Source organism: Megalobrama amblycephala, linkage group LG9, assembly GCF_018812025.1.
Source record: "Megalobrama amblycephala isolate DHTTF-2021 linkage group LG9, ASM1881202v1, whole genome shotgun sequence".
Classification (NCBI taxonomy): domain Eukaryota; kingdom Metazoa; phylum Chordata; class Actinopteri; order Cypriniformes; family Xenocyprididae; genus Megalobrama; species Megalobrama amblycephala.
The window spans coordinates 31,489,437-31,511,788 of record NC_063052.1 but is presented as its reverse complement, the minus strand read 5'-3'; the positions used below and the strand labels follow the sequence as shown (position 1 = coordinate 31,511,788).

Here is a 22,352-nt window from a genome sequence, read left to right as displayed (position 1 = left end):
ATTGTACATTTTGGAGCAACAGTCGTAAACAGAATGAGATTAGAAAAATATAATAATTTTTTTTTTTTTTTTTAAGTGAAATATTAATGTAAATGTGTTTAGAATTTTAGTTTATATCTTCTTACCAAAAAAAAAAAAAAAAATTATATCCAAAATATTAAAAAGTACATAGTAAATTATCAAGTGTTGTTTTTCTGCATCTTCGTGTTGTTTTTATCCCAATATTTGTGTAAAAATATATAAATGGCAACCAGGCTATTGACACTTGGCTTAGGCTTATTAGTAACAACCTAGCAACCACCTTCTGGGCCTAGTAATGTCCTAGAAACCAAAAACACAGTTGTAAGTACATTACAATACCCTGGCAACTACCAAGGGCAGCCTAGCAACAGCTTAACAACCACCTTCAAGGCCTAGCGATGTCCTAGAAACTAAAAACACCATAGGAACTGCATAGCAACACCCTGGAAACCACTCTGAACACCCTAGCAACACCTTGGCAACCACTTTGAACACCACAGAAACCACCTTCATGGCCTAGCGATGTCATAGAAATCAAAAACACCATAGAAACTGCATAGCAACACCATGGCAACCACTCTGAACACCCTATTAACCACCTTCACAGCCTAGCGATGTCGTAGAAATCAAAAACACCATAGGAACTGCATAGCAACACCCTGGAAACCACTCTGAACACCCTAGCAACACCTTGGCAACCACTTTGAACACCACAGAAACCACCTTCATGGCCTAGCGATGTCATAGAAATCAAAAACACCATAGAAACTGCATAGCAACATCCTGGCAACCACTCTGAATACCCTAGCAACCACCTTCACGGCCTAGTGATGTTATAGAAATCAAAAACACCATAGGAACTGCATAGCAACACCATGGAAACCACTCTGAACACCCTAGCAACACCCTGGCGAACACTCTGAACACCCTAGCAACCACCATCACGGCCTAGCGATGTTGTATAAATCAAAAACACCATAGGAACTGCATAGCAACACCATGGAAACCACTCTGAACACCCTAGCAACACCCTTCATGGCCTAGTGATGTTGTAGAAATCAAAAACACCATAGGAACTGCATAGCAACACCATGGAAACCACTCTGAACACCCTAGCAACACCCTGGCGAACACTCTGAACACCACAGAAACCACCATCACGGCCTAGCGATGTTGTATAAATCAAAAACATCATAGGAACTGCATAGCAACACCCTGGCAACCACTCTGAACACCCTAGCAACCACCTTCACGGCCTAGTGATGTTGTAGAAATCAAAAACACCATAGGAACTGCATAGCAACACCATGGAAACCACTCTGAACACCCTAGCAACACCCTTCATGGCCTAGTGATGTTGTAGAAATCAAAAACACCATAGGAACTGCATAGCAACACCATGGAAACCACTCTGAACACCCTAGCAACACCCTGGCGAACACTCTGAACACCACAGAAATCACCATCACGGCCTAGCAATGTTGTATAAATCAAAAACATCATAGGAACTGCATAGTAACACCCTGGCAACCACTCTGAACACCCTAGCAACCACCTTCACGGCCTAGTGATGTTGTAGAAATCAAAAACACCATAGGAACTGCATAGCAACACCATGGAAACCACTCTGAACACCCTAGCAACACCCTTCATGGCCTAGTGATGTTGTAGAAATCAAAAACACCATAGGAACTGCATAGCAACACCATGGAAACCACTCTGAACACCCTAGCAACACCCTGGCGAACACTCTGAACACCACAGAAATCACCATCACGGCCTAGCGATGTTGTATAAATCAAAAACACCATAAGAACTGCATAGCAACACCCTGGAAACCACTCTGAACACCCTAGCAACACCCTGGCGAACACTCTGAACACCACAGAAACCACCATCACAGCCTAGCGATGTTGTAGAAATCAAAAACATCATAGGAACTGCACAGCAACACCCTGGAAACCACTCCGAACACCCTAGCAACCACCTTCATGGCCTTGTGATGTTGTAGAAATCAAAAACACCATAGGAACTGCATAGCAACACCCTGGAAACCACTCTGAACACCCTAGCAATGCCTTAGCAACAACTCTGAACATTCTAGCAATGTGTAGTTTTGCATATGCAAGCAGCAACCCCATAAATCTCTTTTCGTACCTTGTTACTTTCACCCCATCATCCCTCGTATACATCTATCTGCTCTTCCCCAAAGTGAAAGTGTGGTAATCCTATTAGAAATGTGTGAATACCAGCTGGGACAAGGAGAAGCAAAGAGTGAGGGGACACTGAACAGAATGAGAAGGAGAGTTTATGTATACTTGAAAGAGAAAACATGGACGTCAATTTGCATGGTCCTCATCAAGAATCCCTTTGAGATACACATGTGCATTTGAACAGGAGATATTGTCTTTGGGATTGCAGCACTATAAAATCCGTCTCTGAAGTTGTGTGTAAAGTCAAAGGTGTGTGTTATGAGGTTAGTGTGGCAGACAGCGGAGAGACAGGCCAAATGTGTTTCCTGAAGAGTTCAAGCGCCAAGAAAATAAACAAGTCTTTTGATCACAAAGAGTCTATTCACACGCTCCTTTACAGGCACACACAGAGATGTATACATAAACTCTCGCTCTTTTTTCCCTTTCCCCCGATGCCCTTCCCCCTCCATTTTTGGGCTGCTGCTTTTACCCCTCATACTTTTAGCATTTTAGCCCCACCCCTTCCTTTCTCTCTCTCTCCCTGACACTCTTTCCTAATCCCCAATTCCCTTGAGAATTCCTCCCTATTGGTCCCACAGCACTTCTGTATCTCTCTCTGCCTCTTTTTCTCTCTCTCTCTCTCTGAGCTGGGAAGCCTGGAAGATGGGACCTTGGATGCCATAGTTTTTTTTCTTTATTTTTGAAAACCTGGTATGAAAAATAAAAAGGTATATCATGCTGTTGACCTTGACACCTTTAAACACCTTCATAACACCAATTATACATGCACACACACACACACACACACACACACACACACACACACACACACACACACACACACACACACACATGTAAGAGCCTTCCGTCATTGGTGCACAAAGCTCCCTTTGTGCGTTTTGAGTGTGTGTGTGTGTGTGTGTGTTTGGATTCTGCATGCATGTGGATGTGTATATTGGGCCCCCTTCACGGGGTCAGTGGGGGGTATTTACTACTAGAACTATAGCAATGTTTGGGAGATGACTAAAAGAGAGGACACTTTTGCCTAAAGAACACCAATTGCTTTATCATTAGATTTCCTTCATCAGAGCTCACTAGAAACATTCCCCTCTGCCCCCATTCTGTCTTTCTCAACAGGCTTCCACTTTTTTGTGTGGTAAACCTGGCCGCAACATACATGCGTTGCTTTGATCAGTCCTACATGAAGTTTTAATGACCGCTCATTAATCAGTACTTTCAGCTGTCAGTGATTAATCTTCATCATTTTTTCTGAATACTCGGTCGTGTGATCATTGGCCTCAAATGTGTGGGAGATGGGAAGCTAATTGCAGTGATTGTGTGTTTTGTGTAGACTTGTCAGCGGGTGAGAAGTTGAAGTAAAGGACAACAGGCTGAAGAAACACATTGATTTGTTATGACATCTATCTTGTCTCTATACGACAAGTAAATACATTCAACATGACTGAAATTAGGGGTGTGCTGTAAATATGTGTGCATTGATAGGAGTATAAAAATTCAAATAATTGTTTGAATTTAATGGTTATCATATAATTCAAGGTGTTAATTAAAGCATAATCTTGAAATTAAAATAGATTAAAGTACAAACACAAGTTTGTGTCCAAAATGCTCTCAATTCCCTGTATAGTGCACTTATTGGCTGCATCTGAAATTGCATACTTCCCTACTATATAGCAGGTAAAAAACACTGCAGTATGTAAGATGTTTGAATTCACAGTACTCAGAAAAGAGTAGGCAAAAAGTACCTAGATGGACCTACTACACTGTAAAAAAAGAATTGTTGGTTCAACTTAAAAAAGTTACCTGGTTGCCTTAATTTTGAGTTCATTGAAATTAAAAATTTGAGTTACTACAATGAAGGCGATTGGTTTAATCAACATAGACATGAAATATTATGTTATTTGAACCACATTAATTATCTAAGTTGATTTGACAAAAAAAAGTTGATAACATCATGAAAATAATTTTTACAGTGTACTCAAGATTCTGAAGTGTGCATATGATAGACACTTTACTATCCCTTGACGCCATTGGAGAGGATTTGTAAATGGCAGTGATGCGATGCAACTGACACTGGTAGGTCATGTGATAAGGGCAACATGGCAAATGTAGTACGACCAGATTACATTTCATACTATGAACATAATTTTTTTAACTGTCACAAAGTAATTACTTATTCAAAATAAGTACCTACTCAAGATAGTATGCGATTTCAGACGCAGTCATTGGATAGCCTTTTATACCCACAATGCACTCTGATTTATAGTGTACAACTACAATCAATATATACTAGCTCATGCTACACTTTAAACAATTCTGGGTTGTTTTAACCCATGTTTAGGTCAAATATGAACAAGCCCAACCACTGTTTCAAATTTTTTAATTTATTTTTTAAACCTAATGGTTGGGTTTGTCCTTATTTGACCCAAACATGGGTTGAAACAACCCAGCATTTTTTGTACAATGTACATTAACTGGTTCTGATATTTCACTTTTTTCCACTTTTATAAGTCATCAGTTGATTAAAGAAACATTAAAATGTGAGTCCAAAATTTTTTTGCCATTAACTGCAATGCAATGTGTCTTATCTTTCTTGAGATAACGCTGAGTTTTTATATATTTTTGAAAGAAGTCTTTTTTGCTCACCAAGGCCACATTTATTTGATCAAAAAGTACTGTAAAAACAGTAATATTGTGAAATGTTATTACAATTTAAAACAACTGTTTTCTATTTTAATGTTTTAAAATGTCATTTATTCCTTCAGTCACATCAATAAACATTTTTTTTAATTATTATTATTAATGTTGAAATCAGTTGTGCTGCTTAATTTTTTCTTTTTTTTGAAAATCGTGCAACATTTTTCAGAATTTTTTAATCAATAGAATGTTTAAAAAAAACAGCATTTGTTTTAAATAGAATTTTTTGTCAAATTTTACTGTCAATTCTGACCAATTTAATGTGTCCTTGATGAATAAAATGATTAATTTCTTTCAAAGCGGTAAAATGCACATAACACTCACTATATATGAAATAGTGATTCAGTGAATGAGCGATTTCGGACAGGGCAACAGTGCTTTGGTCCCTTTCTCATCTTGACATGATCATGTGCACGTCAGTGTTCAGAATTCGGGAACGCGCAAACATTAAAACGCTCTCTGTGCGTCTGAGAATACCATGGAAAAAACAGCACATAAATTACCTCTTTCTTCTCCCTACAAATCCATTTTGGAGTAATCTTTATGACGTACTTACACTGCTATGTCCTTCCATCGCTTTGATATTCTTGGATTCCCAAAAAAGGGTTATTTCTGTAGGCGCATGGTTATGGTTTTCATTAAGTTATAACAATATGTGAATTGCCCATTAGTGCTGCACTAAAGATGCACTAGAGTTCGTCCTGTGCCGTGTACCACTTTGTATGTTCCCAAGGCCCATTTGCTTCTAGGATGACTCCTCTTTTTCTCTCCATCTCTTTTTTTTCTCATCTCTGTCTCTCCCCCTCGCTTTCTCTCCTGCGCGTCTGTCTGTCATTCTGATTAGAGACGGCGGGGTCGTGCCACAAAGGAGAGGAGTGAAAGAAAACATCTCCAAACGAGGCCACAAACCAGATCTCTGTCTCTTTCTCCGTCTTGCTCGTTTTGAGTCATTTGCTTATACACTAGCAAATGGCTGTATTCAGTGTTTTACACCCAGAGCCGCCTTCGAATTAACATCAATTACTGGTTGAAGTCACTTTTTCCTCAAATGTTAATGAGAGTCAAATGATGGAAGTCGAGCATTATGTGTTAAATGTACCATGGCTAATGAAAGACAAATGTTGCTTATCATTTATTTTACCATTGCTTTCATTTAAAGATTAAGGGTTTTTGAGTTAGGGTTTTGTCGCATTCTCAGTATTCGGAAGTCCCCAGAGATTTAGTTCGCGCACAAGAAGTCAAGGCCTGGCCTATGTGCGTGTGCTCGCAAGTAGCATTAACGCCGAACTGGTAATTTAGCACTTACGTGCAAATGCTTTACAAATGTCATCTACTACCCTTGAGTTTCCACTGACAACTGCTCGGGCTCTGACAGTGAGAAAGGGAGGCGGTGGAGGAAAAGAATGAGAGATAAGGAAAAGAGAAGGCCACCTACAGACTCACATTCGTTTCTCACTCCAGCCCACATTTAGCACTCTCAATAACAATTGCGTTTTTCTGAGTAAACAACCTTGAAGAACATTCTGTCGTGTTCGATCCATATGCTATGACACTGTGACACTTTGCTTGGCACAAATAAGCTACAATTTCAACCTCTGATGGATCCATGCCCTTTTCTGCAGAAGGTTGTTGTTCTCTATATATTTATAGCTTATATTTATGACTATTAAACTTATCTTCGCTGCCAACAGTGCTGGATGTCTTACTATCCTACTTTTGTCAACAAGTTCATCTTCAACATGACAGGGGTGAAGGAACCATTTAACTGTTTTTTTTTTTTTTTTTAAATAGAATATCCTCTGAGCTGCTCTTTATCACACAATGTAAATCGTGAAGCTTAATGCGTAGCATTATTCAGTGTGTTGACAATTTCCACTGAAACAGTAAGAGAGGGCGGGACATATTAAACAGCTCCTCCCCTTTTTTTAAAATAGCCAATAGCGTTTCATTTATATCACAACTCAGTCAGAGCTGTTGAGCTCAGTAAAGCCTCAGTTTCCTCCTAATCTCCTAGATATTGCTTTAAAATATATATAATTAAATATTGATTGAATAATTAAATAATAATTAATTAAAGATTAAAAGGTATTTAAGGGAATAACAAAAAAGAAATAAAAACGGTAAAAGTTTCAGGTCTATTAGTATATAAGTAATCAATTTAAACTGCAAATAATATATATTTTTTAAATATATTCAATCCTATTTGTACGTCTAATATGTCAAAAACGCAAATCCTTTCTTGTCTCATCACTTTTTGTTATGAATTACATTAATCATATCAAATTAATCAAAATAGCATTTTCAGTTCTACTTACGGAAAAAAACGAAACTGGCGGCATGTTCGTTCCGTAAGTAGAATAGGAAAGGCGTAGGACATACAGCGTAAGCTTTTTGAAGAATGCGGAAAGCGGAAGCATATACATTTGTATTTCTTTTCGAAAATGACAGATCGTTTCGCTAGATAAGACCCTTATTCCTTGTCTGGTATTGTTTAAAGCCCTTTGAAGCTGCACTGAAACTGTAATTTTGACCTTCAACCGTTTGGAGGCCATTGAAGTCCACTATAAGGAATATAATCCTGGAATGTTTTCATTAAAAACCTTTTCGACTGACGAAATTGGATGACATAGAGGTGAGTAAATTATAAGGAAAAATTTATTTAAAGGTGCTCTAAGCGATGTCACACGTTTTTAGGCCAAATCATTTTTTGTCACATACAGCAAACATCTCCTCACTATCCGCTAGCTGCCTGTCCCCTGAACACACTGTAAAAAAACGCGGTCTCTGTAGTCGCCACAAGCTCCGAAAACGGCAATAAAAACAAACTGGTGCAGCCTGGACCACAAAACATAATAAACATGCTCCAGCCAATAACCGACAAGAATGATTTTAAATGTGCGTTCATGACTGTTTCAGGAAGCACGGAGGGGAGGGGGAGGAGGAGGAGGAGGAGGAGGGAGGGTCTAGCTAGCCTCTGTTTTGTTTGACAACACTTCGAACCTCAACAGGAAGTTACTCCACCTAGGATCGCTTAGAGCACCTTTAAAAGCGGACTCAGTGTGTTTCGCACCATTGGCTGAAGTGGGTCCTCATTGGGGTTTTTTCGGCTGATTCGACATGTTGAATCGGCGTCGGAGCATGTCGGTCCGTCGGGCCATCTGATCATTCTGATTGGCTGTTCAGCTACTGCCACCTGCTGATACGGAAAGGCATTTCATCTTGTTGAGCGTCGATTTGGTGTGTCAGGGCAACTTTGGACCCAGACGCTGCCGACGTGAGCAAACCCCACAGTCTGCTTTCGTCGCCACGAGTTCGTCGTCGTTGGCTTGGTGTGTTCCTGTCTTTAGACCACTGAGGCAGACTAGCCTAAAAATGTAATCCTAACAACAAACAGAGTGGTGCATAATGGATTACAGCAGAGCAGCATCAATTGACTATATGCACGGTTACTTCCTGGTTGTCGTTAAGCCAACTCGGGAATTCCCGTTGAACTGTTAGCTGTTTATTCTGTAGTCGCTGTACATCGACACAAAACCATGGTTGACTTTACAATGTTGTATTCATATTTTAATGCAGTTATTACATTTGCCTAATTTTCCAATAAACCAGTTTTATTGACTGCAATAAAGACGAAGCTATTGGGACCGTTTAAGAACGCCGTGTCTGTAATTAGACACGCACAAGCATTTTTTTTCCAGCACTTCAAATGTTATTTTTAATGTGATGACCACAAACATTATTTATTCATCCTTCTGAGATTGTCCCCATTGTAAAACCGAGCGTTTAAAAATATAGGAAATTCAACATTTGATAGAAAACATTTATTTAAAAATAAAAAAGACAATAATTACCACTTTAACCAGCAGGTAGTGGAAGAGTAGCATTTATTTGCGCATATATCAGCCATTTCCTCTAATCGTTTTTCACTTCGTTTTTGACTAAATATTAAACATTATAAAATAACTAGGTTTTAAAATACATTTTGTCAATGTGAAGTATGAAATACTCCAAAAATCTTAAGAAAAACAATAACTTTTCTTGTGAATGAATGACACAGAAAGCGAGCACCGCGCTTTCCATTTGTAATCACAGCAGCTGTAAGTCAGTGCCAGCGCAAGCTCAATGATTTCAGCACACTTGTAAAAACACATTTTATTTAATTAATCTAACTAAAGTGCACAATAAATATTTAATTTTTGAAGCTTTTTTCACATGAAAGTGTGAAAACTGATGGTCGAATTGAATTTAACCGAGGAGGAACAATACGGTACGTCTTTATTTTTTTTTAACGCGTCTTACGTTTGAATAACTAAATTAATGCTATGCCTGACTATTTAAGTGACTATTCTGATTTATAAACTACACTAGTGATGCTCAACACACCAGCAAATGACATCTCACCAGAAGTTTTCGAGCTGGCATATATCAAAGACTATAGAATAACAAGACGCTCACTCGTATTATTTTGAATTGGAGAAAGTGCAACGCGCAAAATGGCGGAATAAGTCCCGCCTTCTAAATAAGAGCCAATCGCCGATTGGTAAAGTCATCGCGTCACTGCAGCGGCTTAGAAGCTCCGGTTTCTATAGAAACAGTCAGACTCGCGCCTCCGAAATGATGCAAAGAGAGCATTTAGGACTGCGCATGCGCATAAACTTGATCCAGCCTGAAAAATATCGTTTTTTTTTTTTCATGATTCGAGCGTTTAAAAACAAAATTTATGAGACAGTTGTTGTCAGATTTCATTGGTGACTTCAAATATGACATTTAATCGAAAGCTTGGCAAACAGCTTTGGAGAATTTAATGTTCCCCATTCAAAGAGATAGAAGCTGCACTTGGATGCCCGATAGGCGTTCCAAAAGATGGCCGCCGAGTGAAATGACTTGTCTTAAAGGGACTTTGCTTATATTAAGTTCTAAAGAACGCTCCGTGCATATAGCCCATTATATCAAATATTGTGGGGGGAAAGTTTTACCATTTCTAATGGGGGGACTTGTCCCCCTCAATGTCTATGGTGGTTACGGCCTTGCTTCTAAATACAAATTTTGTCATTGTTTTGGAGCACACTGCCTTATAGATAACATTAAGGCTAACATATTCATACTAAAAGCTAAAAAAACTTTCACTTTTGATTTCATGGGGTCTTTAAGAAAATGACAGAATCAAAATAGTATCATATAATCTTATGCATGGACTAGCCTACTTTATGTGCTTGAACTCCAACAAATGCTGCAAACAGAGCAGCCAAATATTCTGCTAAACTTCTCCAACAGAGTTCCACTGAAAAGACATTTGGGTTTGGAACTAGGCCTACATGATGATGTGTAAACAGATTTTCACTCTCTGGGTGCACTATTATTCACTAAGTGACACAACAACCCTTAATACAAAGCTCATATTTTGCAGTTATGCGAGACCACCACTGACGACAGCTTTTATTGGTTTTCGGTCTGTTTCTGTGGGACAACAACATGTCATCTGCACCTCGCTATATGTTAGTCGAGATCGGACGGCGTTGGCGGTCTCCGCAGCAACGCCGCAGTGACGCCAGTCCCGGCACAAACGGCGAGTGGGCGTGGCTACGTGCGCTCTCCGCCCCTACTCCCCCGCTCAGCGTGGGCGGCCCCGTGTGGCTGGAAGAACGAAACACGACACCCCGATAGAAGAAGAGGAGGAGGAGGGAGGGGGCAGACGGGAGAGAGAGTTGCACGGAGTGAGTGGAAAAAGAAAAAGTCCGTGGAAAGAGAGGGAGAAAAGTGGATCGGGCATTTCTGCCTTCTCGTTTGTTTTGATTTTGTCGGCTTCGCCTCGTGTTTCAACGTGAAGGCTTGAATATGCAACTTCGAAGCGTATATGAAGTAATCAGGAGTTCAGCGCGGACACGGACCTCCTCCATCGGCACGACGCGCTCCGATATCTGACCGTAAAAGAGCGAGTGTGTCCGGCCACAAGGCAACAACGTCCTCCACGTTGGGGAGGAAAAACAAAACACGAAAACTCCAAACAAACCGGGGGAGGACGAGTGAAGGGGCTGGATTTGAGGAGGAAAAGTTTACAGAGGAGTTTTGTGTGCGATCCTGAGCTCACCGAGAGGAAGAAGTTCATTTCATCTCTCTCTCTCTCTTCTCTTTCTCACTCACTCTCTTTCTCAGTTAGCACGACTGCTAACGAAGCGGCTATACTCTCCAACATGAAGACCCCGGGCGATACGGGTAAGTTTTCCCACACAACAACAACAACAGGTCGATTTAATCCAACTTTAGATTGCTGTATTAGGAAAAGCAAAAGGCTAAAACGTATTTTAGTGAGTTTTGAGTTGTTTTAGGTGAGTTTGTCTGCATATGCATCCCGCGAATTCCCCTTAGATTAGGTGATGTGTTAGTAATATTTGTATTTAAAACGACTTAAGTCTTGGTAAAAGTCACGGATACAGTGTTGTTTTGAAAGGCTTGTAAAGTTGAAAGTAAGAACAACAACAACCATGCAGCTAGTTGACAAAGTTAGTTTTAATGAGTTTTGAATCAGTCGTTTGTTTTCATGTAGGCTAAACCGCTATTGTAGGACATCTACAGTTTTTTTCTTTGTGAAGCTGTCATTCTGTCTTTTTCGCTTACACGAAAAAGTTCGCGTTTATGGATTAAAATCGATATTTGGGAACACACTGTTAGTTTTCATAACTTTTGAGGCGTCCCGACTTAGACAGTCGTGGCTGTTTTAGATATGATTGACATAATAAACGTATTTATCCAGGTGCATTAAGCTTTATGAGAAAATGTAAAGGTGTTTAAGATGGCTTTATAGCCGCTTGTGTTGATCCAGTATGGCATCCACCATTTGCGAGCAACTTTCAGCCATTTGGCCCTGAGAAAGTGGCATCCCATCACAGCGCCTCTCTGTGTGTGCTGGAGGATTTTACACAAGATATTTCACATTTCTACTTTCTTTGTGTTTACTGTTGTGTTTTGTTCCTTTAGAGAGAGTTGTGCCTAAATATGTAAAATTAAACTTCATATGCTTTACTCCAGGTCGTTAAATAAATCCTGCTTTTCTTTGTTTACTTTATATGGAGGCTCGTTTTGGTTAAGCTGACAATCACTTTAACTTGCTTGAACTGGTTGTTTGAAAAGCTCAAAACACTTTTCTGTAACTCTTAAATAGCCAGGAACATAAAACACTGTTACTTTCGGTTTTAAAGTATGTAATTGTAATATAAATAACAACATGTCAAAGATTTCAGCTCAAGTTACTGTTAGATAAAAATGGCGAGTTTTTATACCAACTCATCTGAGCATCGCCGTTCATCTATCATCTTAAAACTGTAGAACGAAACCGGTTGTGGTAGCCTTGCATTGTAATCTGTGCCTTACAACCACTTGATTCATAATAATCTAGTGATTATTCATCTGGTTGTATGGAAAAATGCTGCCAGTTCATGTCAGCTCAGTCTCTGTTGGGTGTCTGAGCTCCACCAACGCTGAAGTCGTGGTCTTATGCATTAAACCATTAGCTAATTCTTCCATTCGTCCTCCCCCTCATTTGGTCTGCAGTATAAAGTAACCCTTCTTATGGTATGGTAGAAGTTTTCCATGTTGTGCGTCGTGTCTGGGACGCAAGTCTGCGTTTTCGTGTAGGCGTGCAGAGGTGGGGTTCTGCGCACGCTTACTAACTCATGTCAACTCCAAACACATTGGGATTTAAAGGTAGCAGAAAGTACCCAATCTTAGCTGTCTTAGTGGTTTTCATTAAACCAGGGCATTCCAGTTCCAGTTCCTGCAAGTGTATCAAGGGTAAATATTCCCAATTTGTAGGTCAGGTATGTTCGTGAATTCATTTCGACCCTTTACTTTAAGATTGAACAGTGCTTAAACAGAGTTTGTACAAACGGAAATGAGCAGCACGGTTAGTCTTTGTGCCATATCAAATTGTTCCTTTTAGGCGAGGTGTTCCCCGCCCAGGTCACCTAGGCTTTGTGTTGGAGCGATGAGATCGGCCCCTTTCTTTTGAATAGCTACTTTGCCACCCGAGGGATTAAAGAGTCACCTAAACCAGCTATTTTACCTGCCGGTTAATAGTATTGTCATAGTATGAAGTCACTGCCATACTGCTTTGCTCACGTTTGAGATTTTTTTACACTGTTATTTTAGTATTTTCTGCAACATATTTTGGCCTAGATCACAGAAAAACAGTTTACATTGTATATAAACGTCTGCTGTTAAAGTTCCAATGTGCATCTGACTAGGGTTTATGCAAAAAGATACACCGTTGCATCAGTTGATTGCACTTTGGCACTCTGTTTGGCGTCAACTCCTGCCCAGCTAAGCACGGTATCTGTCTGTCTGCCTTGTAGGCCAATAAGTGGCCTATTTTTGGTGCCTTTTTCCAATTGCGTTATTCATTATATCAACAGTTTGCCACATGTGGGTCTCACATCTGGAACCGGGCTCTCTGTTGTCTCTTCTAGCATATGAAGTTTAAGGGACCCACATGGGCAATTAGCCAGCGCTTTGGGAGGGTGGCGGTGGGTGCCATTATTTTTTCAAAGGAGGGTCTGGGTCAGGGTGGGCTGAGCGTAGGTGTGGGTGTATAATTTCTCTTTCGCTGCAAGGTATGATTCACTGTTCCATTGGCAGAAACGTGCCATGGGTGTTTCTTTTTTTTTTTTTTTTTTTGTGAGGCACTATTTGGATGTTTTTACATATACTTTTTTTTGTTCTTTTTACCCTCTTTGTGTAAGCATGAGTAGTAGTCAGTGAGAGATGTAGCAATTAATGCTGTACCAAATTCATCCCAAACCCTTCAGTTTGTAAATACCGTTTTTCCATAACAAACATTCTAGTATATGGAGGAACCTTTTGTTTCTCGGTTTCAAATGTTTGGACATGAGATTCTTTGCAGACAACTGGTCTTGCTTTTTAAGTTAACATATCATGTAATCATTCTTGCTTGCTTGTATGATTTAGACTGTCTAGAGTCACTCAGGAAGTGCGCATGCGATTGGTTGATGTGTTTTATGTGGCTCTGTAGATTGGCTGTGTTTCCTGGCCTGTTTTTTTTCCTGGAAACACGTATAGACAAACATCTAACCAAAGCTGTAGGTCTAACCATAGTATACGAGTCTCACTGTACAGCTCTGCACAGTAAGACTCATATACTATGGTTAGACCTATAGTGACATATGTTAATTTACTTTCCACCTTAATATTGGGCTGCCTTTTCAGAATATTTAGAGAATTATCCAAGCAGAAGTGAAATGTATATATCAACTACCAGGTGATTTAGGGCTTTCTCGTTGCATCTGTAGACTTTTTTCCCACCATTAAATGGACCCCAGAGTTACTATTTTTCCATTTGCATAAGAGTGACTTCTTCCAGTGCTAAAGTTAATTCAAATAAAAACCTCTTTCCTAAAAGTTCTGCTTAAAGGGTTAGTTCACCCAAAAATTACATTTCTGTCATTAATTATTCACCCTCATGTCGTTCCACATGCGCAAGACCTTCGTTCATGTTTGGAACACAATAGAAAGCAACGAAATTACCACTTTCAAGGTCTAGAAAAGTAGTAAAAATAGTTTTTTTTCCCCTCTTGGATTTCATCAAAAATATCTCAATTTGTGTTCCGAAGATTAACGAAGGTCTTACGGGTTTGGAACGACATGAGGGTGAGTAATTAATGACCGAAATTTCATTTTTGGGTGAACTAACTCTTTAAAATACAGACAATTTTGTATAGTAGGAAAGTTTGTCATGAGCACTTGTTGTGCCTCGTTGTGTTTATCCAAGGCATTTTCTGGCATCGAAAGATGGATCCAATCACTGCGACCTGAATAATGTCTCATCTTAGTTCAAAAGGTATATCTCTGGCTATATCTCTTCTTTCTATCTCTTTAGAGTCAGTTTTGTTTGTTTTCCTGTCTGTAGTCTCAGATCAATAGCTTTCTCAGTCTGATTCAAGCTGGTTGTCTCAAAATACAGGGTTGAATCTTATGATGAGCAATACGGTTTGTAACGGTCTGCTCAGCTCATACGACTTCCTCCCTTTCTTTGTTTCCTTACTCAGGTGGTGTAAAGTTCAGGCTGTGTCATCTAACAGCACACCTTTCTTTAATCTGCATTTCAAAACTCAGGTGCCCATGTTTGTAATGAAGTGCAGCTGGATCTTTGTGCCAAGCAGGTTGCTAACCGAGGTTTGAGCTCAACCAACTTGTGGAGTGTTGTGTCTAGTGGCGACCACGGTTTGGTGGGAACTCTGAGGTTTTGTCGAGACTGCGGCTGACAGTTTTCCCCCCGTGTGTGTTTGTCTGTGTGAGCGTGTGGCTTTGGCCGTCCTCTTGGTGTGTGTGTGGTCATGCTCGTGTAACAATTTGTGAGTTTGCGATGTGTATACTTTCCCTGACATTTTCAAGAGCATTCCCCTTTGGAGTTTGTGCCCAGGCTTATGGTGAGGAAAGTTGTGAAGTGTTAGGGAGCATTCAGTAGGTTATTTTCAGTTTTGAACTATCTGAAAAGGAAGAATGGGGCAAAAAAAATAAATTGCTAGGTTACTAGATTGGGATAATTTGTTGTTGACGTCAGAAAATGCCACAAATCGGGTTTTTGTGTCACATTATATTGCACACTACAGACAAACGAACTATGGCAAATAATCAACGACACTTGTGCAATCTCTCTATCTCTCATATGAATTATTGCAAAATCCTATTTATTGTAGCAAATAGTTTCTTGGGTTTTTTTTTTGTTCATTTCAGTGAAATAATTACAAACAGGGTTGTCAAAAGTGACCAGCATTGCCAGCGGACGATTACCAGTGTTTGAAAGCAGTCGTCTATCAGCAGATATATTAGGGATGTGCTGAAACATGCCTGCTTTCAAACACTCCCGTATGTATCTGTGTAAGTGCCCGGCGAACAGCATTAACTATGTCTATTTACAACATGTTTTTGAAGTGTTGATCATTGTAGCCAATCACAGACCTATCTGTTGAGTGCATGAACACAGTGGCCAATCAGAGGTTTAAGAATAAGATTTTTTTTTTTTCAGTGTGCATGGGTCATGCTGGAATGGCTAGTCATCCACCAAATTAGTTTTATACACTTAAAAAAAGAAAAGAAAATTCAATTAACTTTTTTTTTTTAAAATTTCTGTTACCATGAAATACGCTAGCTATTTGACGGTTTGCATTCAGCATCTTTAAACAACACGCAAAAGCCATATTCATCCAGGCAGACATTTTTGTCTTAAATTTTTGCACAGTTTTGAGCTTCTTATGCAACAAGTTTTGAATTAATACAGCATGTCAAGATGAAGATGGCCTCAGATTCTGACATGGTATTAAAATCTATACTACTTCAGTATGTCAAGATATTAAAAAAGTAGACTTTTTTTCCCCCCCTTTGTGCTCAGTTCATCAGTTTTCCTATATTCCTAAATTATTTTATGTAGTGCACAAGCATCTGATTTCTAGAAAGAATTCCAGCTTGTTGTTTGGTCACAGCTTCGCCCATCAAGCTTTTTTTTGTTTTGTTTATTTTTGTATTTTTATTTTGAGTTGTGCTCAACCGCTTTTTAGAATTTTTCTTGTATTATTTTTGTCACAAATATAAATCAGAGTGATTTTGTGACAATGGTGCACCCCATTCCCGTAATATGGTTGTAATGAAGACAAGAAGTCACAGTTGAAGTATGGGTTTTGTGTGTGTATGTATGTGCAGCACATAGTTTATTAGTGGGGCCCAGACCCCCCACATTCCACTTTAATGGCTGCTGTCTGTGTTGCATTACACACACACACATACACACACCAGCCTACGCTCAAGGAGGAGGCACACACACGTTCCTAATTCTCACAGTTGCGCGCTCTCTCCGTCTCTTGAGCTGCCATCTTTGTGGTGACGCCACTTTGACTCGCTCCCACTTTTATTTTTATGCAACCAATTTATTTTTGCAGGCAGGATCCAGTGCTGGTGCAGTATGGCAGGGAATAGAGAGAGAGAGAGAGAGAGAGAGGAAGAGAGAGACGGCGATCATGATTGATACTAGATAGGGGTCATGCAGGTTCGATCTGGGCTCTTGATCTGAGTCACGGAGGTCTGTGTGGAGGAGAGAGTGCTTTCAGAACCTGTCAGTGGGTTTCTGATTCCGTGTAGGCCATTGAATGTGGCAGTGGAACTTTCAGCCACTTTTGCAGAACAGTGGAAATTAGAGTATTAAAAGACAAAATTATTTGCGAAACGAACGTTTTCAGTGGGATTCTGAAGTCTCGTGGCACTTAGGTGATTTCCAGACCCTTTAACCATGTGGTTTCAAGTAGAACGACCTATAAAGTTGTGCCGGCCTCAATGGGACGTTTAGCCTAATTCTAACTTCGTCAAGAGCTAGTGGCTGTGACTGACATGTGGCTACGCATAGTTTGCGGAGGCTTGATGTCTGTGCGCTAATGGAAAGCTTGTAAATGAAAGCCCCATTAGCAGCGAGGGAAAGGATTGGCGAGGGTTTTGGTGCTGCAGTCTTGGCCCGGGGTGGGAGAGAAAACAAGGAGCGACCGTGGAGACGGCGTTCTAATCCCACAGCTGGAGCCACGCCGTGTGCCGCCAGCAACTGTGTGTGTGCATGTGCGTTCCTCTTTGGAGGAAAATGAAAGTGAAGACAGAGTCTAGAGACCTAACCACAACACAGAACTTGAAAAGAGGCAATCTATTGACTTCTCGTTCTCTGCCCCACACCGCCACCTCTTTTTCCACTCCATCATGTGCTTGATCTCTTTTGTGATCTTACGTTCTTGCTCGTTCTTAATTCCAGATGGGTGGTATCGGCGTCGAATGCGCAATGCTCTACAGTCATTGTTGTACTCTTTGAAATAGTGTCTAGGAAACTACGTAATACTACACACTGATATGGAGGAGGAAAGTGGAATTAAAGTCAACATGAAATCAAAATTGACACCTGTTTACTTTCTGAATACGCACTCCTGGTCTTAATGTGCTTAATTGATTTGTAAACTTGTTTTTTTTTTTTAAGAAGAACAGTTCTTTTTTCCTTAAGCTATTAAAGATGGCTAGTCGACTGGTTGTCTAGTTAATTGGTGAGGTTGACTTGCTTATCTAATATCTTAGATTTGACATTTAGGGTGTGTTCACACTTGTTTGGTTCGATTAAAGCGTACCCTGGCACGATTGCTCTGTTAGTCTGTTACTGAGACTGCTAAAAAGATGGGTCTCGACCCACTTTCACCCAAACTCTAGTGTGGTTCGAATAAAATATGAACAACACGGACGACAGACATGTAAACCAACCAAAAACAGGACATTGTCACAATATGCAACCCTAAAAAGGAAAGACTGCTCAAGCATACCTGTTTTTTCTCGTCATAGTTACAATGTTGTCCGTTTCAGTTCAGTACAGGCATCAGAACCACGTCTCCTCGCACCAGATATTCATATGTGTGTGTGACAGAGGGATTCCTGTCGCTGTTTTAACTACTTTACACATTTTATAAGGTCTTCACAAGTTCTAAGCTGGTCAAAATGCCATCATATGTAGGCTACGCACATACAATGAGCACATTTAGCAAAAGCAAGTTCTGTCATGAAATATACATCATAAAAGCTGTCCAATCAGTTTTTGAATGTATCCCTCCCTATTATGGGTGTAACGATACTCTCATGTCACTCTTCGATACATATCACGATACAATATCATTGCGATACTCCAAGACACATGGTAAAAGGATTAAAAAAAAAAAAAAGTACTGTTAATTAAAATGCTAAATTTGGTATTACATTGGGAGAGGAAATGAATAGGTTTGGACTTGGTGCTGGTAACCCAATGCCCATGACAATGGTGACACCAGAATAAAAATATTCATGATTCTAACACTGAAACAAATTCAATTTAGATGAATATGTTTGCACTCTATTACTGACTAGATATATTTAAAATAATGTAGGCCACTTTTTACTGGTAACATAAGACATTTGGCATCAGGACCCACAAATTACGATATTTTGTGATATATTGTGGCACAATATATTGTTACACCCCTAATCCAGATGAACGGTATAGTGTTAAAAATGCCAATATGAATGCTAAGCAGACCAGGGGCCCGTTTCAATAAGTTAAAACTTGAACTCTGAGTTGACTTACCCTGAAATGGGAAACTCTGAGTTTTCAGTTTCAGAAAAGCTGAATTGAGTTAGTTCAATTCTGAGTTAGTTCTGAATTGAGTTAGTCAATGCAAGTTTAATTCTTATCACTGTTAAAATATCAAAGGTGAAAACTGGTAGAATGGTAAGTTATTGAACTAATATTCATTATCATGGTATCCCACATGCAAAAAAAAGTAAATAAAAATAAGAATAATAAAAAAAATAATTTAACAGGATGCAATAATAACAGGGTAAATTATTTTATCATTATTAAACACTTGTTAGGCAATTTACTTCCACTTTTAGAACATTTTCTTCATTTTTATTGAAAATAAATGCCTTTCTGATGAGATATGTGATGGGAAAAGGGAGAATAGCGAGCTCGGCAGAAGGCGGATTCGAACCCAGTCATTCGCATCACAAGTTAATTCTCCGCATTACCGTCTACACCACTGCAGCCACAAGAACGTGCGTCAGTTTTAACCTGGTCTGACATTTGTGGGCGGAGCTACTGTAAATTTGCACTTAGTAATAGACACTCCGAATAATCTTGTTTTCCATTTGCATTAAGATTATTTTTATTACCACACTGGCAGATATTGATAATTTTACTAAATGCTCTTAATTTACTTGAAATAAGACAAAAAATACTCTGTACGAAAAGCATTTTTGCAGCATGAACGAATGAATGAACTATTTAAACATCACTAGCACTTTAAAAAGGGGGAGGAGACCGATAGAAACTCTGGGTTTCCTGAAGAAAACCTGCTCCTGACCAGGTTAGGTTCACAGAGTGAGTTACCATGGTAACTGACTCTGAGTATAAGTTACCTCTCTTTCAGAAACAGGCTTGACTTTCTCGGCTTGACTTTCTCGGTGAAGACCTGCTTTCTCGGGTTTGACATACCTCCCATTCTGAAACGGAAAACCCAGAGTTTCCCTCATTTCAGGGTTAACATACTCAGAGTTTTCACTTAACCTCCTTTCTGAAACGGCCCCAGGACTAAATTGTTTTTTTGTTTTGGTCCAGACCAGACAAACCAAGCAAACCAAACTACAAGTGTGAACACACCCTTAGAGTTGATTCTCAAATTTTCATGCTGTTCTTCAGCTTTTTTGACTGTTAACACAGTAAAACCATTGCATAAACATTGACATGATTCTTCTTCCAAGAACAGACATCTTTGGTCATTGCAATAGCTTTTTGAGCTTTGCATTTTTAAGATGGTTTATTGCATTAAAATACTTTAAAAGAGCCCCAAATGGTTTTATTGCCCTCAAGTAACTTTTTGAATATTGTTGAACATTAAGTAAAGTAAAATGCGAATGCAATTTTATGTTGATTTTAAAGCTAAGTCATAGAAGTGCTTCTGTGGTTAGTTGTTAATGGGGGAGGTTGAACACACCAAACGTTGCCTCCAGGGTCCCCATGGAGATATTCAGACACCTAGTCTCCTGTCTACCACACTCTCACACTCATTCGCTTTTCTTTAGACATTCCACAAGACACATAGACACACACACACTTCTCAGCCAGGTCACACACATACAATCTAGAGAATCACCTGGGGCCCAGATGACTGTCTCCTAGCCAGCCTTTGGGTTTAATAGTGCTTTCTTGCTGTTGATGTGGACCAATCACCGCTCTCAGCAGGGTGCCAGGGTTTGAAATCAGACAATCACATTGCCATTTCACTTTATCAGACGTTGCATCATTGGCAAAATGCAAGCTTAGGTTTATTTCAATGTTGGCTCCACCCGCTACTTCAAATACGGCACTCAAGGTTTGAATGATGCTGTTATGATGACTATTTTTTTTAGTATATCTTTTGAATCAACATTAGCAAACTCGACTGATTTTGCATATCAGTTGAATACCCATCCCCATCCCCCAATTGACAGGTAAATCTCACAATAGGGATATCAACTGAGAACGTCTTCAAACATGTTGCAACAAGTAGCCGAGCTTTGTGTTAAATGCTATCTTTTAGATGTTGTTGCTGCAGAATTGTCTTAAATCCTGTTTTCAACATCATGGAAATTGCAGGGTTCACCAGCGAATACGCCTCGTTTTTAGCACGACAGAAACTTGCAAGGCTTTGCATTGCTGCAAGGGGTAGGTACGGCGTCTATCGCAAGTTGCAGCCACGTGGAAATGCCAGTAATAGAACAATGATCTCCGACAACTGGACGAGGAAGAAACGGAATCAAAGCCCACAACTAGGAGGGAACACCGTAGAGAATTTAGTAAGCTGTCTTCTGAACAGACCAATAATAGGGAGCGCAGTGACCGGGCGAGACAGTCGCACACCATGTTTATTGCTCAGCTAAGTCAGTTTAAGTTTGTGTTGCTGTTTTCGGCAACTCTGGAGAAGAGTTCTCCTGGTCAGTCCTGCCCAACCCTGTATAATCTGGCATAGGCAGGGTGATGGCAGTTAAAATTAGCTGCTCTGAATGAGCTTGGAGCATCAAGGAGAAAATGCTGAGCTTGATGATTGTAGCCAGATTCAATCTGGCTGACTTCCACCTGCCCTTAAAGACCAGAAGGGTGAGGTTCTCTTTAGCATTACCATGCACAATGTTGCTGGTTTGGAGTATCTCAGATTTAAAGGGGTAGTTCACCTAAAAATGAAAATCCTGTCATCAGTTACTCACCCTCATTTCATTTCAAACCTGTTAGACCTTTTCTTCTTTGGACCCCAGAAAGATATTTTGAAAGATGCCCCAGTCAGTTTTTTTTTTTATTTTTTTTTGCCCATACAATGAAAGTCAAACATTCTTCAAAACGTCTTCCTTATTTCGTCAGGTTTAGAATGAAACGAGGGTGAGTAAGTGATGACAGATTTTTGGGTGAACTAGCTTGGTGAAAACAACTCCACCTGTGTAGATGCAGCATTAAAAACATCTAGATTGACCTTTGTGTCATAGACGTCTTATCAGTTTTTTTTGGGTTTTCTTATCTTGAACCAGTATCTGGAACCGGAAAAATCAAGCAGATCTGCACTGGTTTTCCTCTGATTGATCTTCTCTGGCCATGACTAAGTGCGAACAGAAGTGGGGGAAGGAAAAGAAATCGGTTAAAAAGTTCATGTAGAAGTGGCTCCCAGCAGGAGATAAAGCCAAGATGAAAGCTTTACTGTGATAAGATATTAGAAATCCACGTCTTGCTGATAAAACGTAATGCCACTATCACCCTTGCAACCTCGGCGGTTCTAATGACTTTTGCTCGGCTGCCTGAGCGAAGGCCACTGGAGTGTGTGATTTAACACTCTGATGAAGAGA

The 22,352-nt window shown here is 39.8% G+C and overlaps 1 protein-coding gene across 7 annotated transcripts in view; it reads left to right on the top strand.

The window, feature by feature from the left end:
• erf (Ets2 repressor factor) overlaps nucleotides 1–22,352 on the top strand; it is a 51,419-nt gene that overhangs the window by 4,178 nt on the left and 24,889 nt on the right. The window contains exon 1 of one of the 7 annotated variants that reach the window (XM_048202819.1): nucleotides 10,427–11,141. The exons of 5 other annotated variants lie outside the window; for them this stretch is intronic. In XM_048202819.1, coding sequence (XP_048058776.1) covers nucleotides 11,120–11,141 — 22 coding nt within the window. In that variant the 5' untranslated portion in view covers nucleotides 10,427–11,119. Of the gene's footprint in view, nucleotides 1–10,426; nucleotides 11,142–22,352 lie in introns of those variants that run through there. One more of the 7 variants, XM_048202817.1, reaches the window with a different exon arrangement.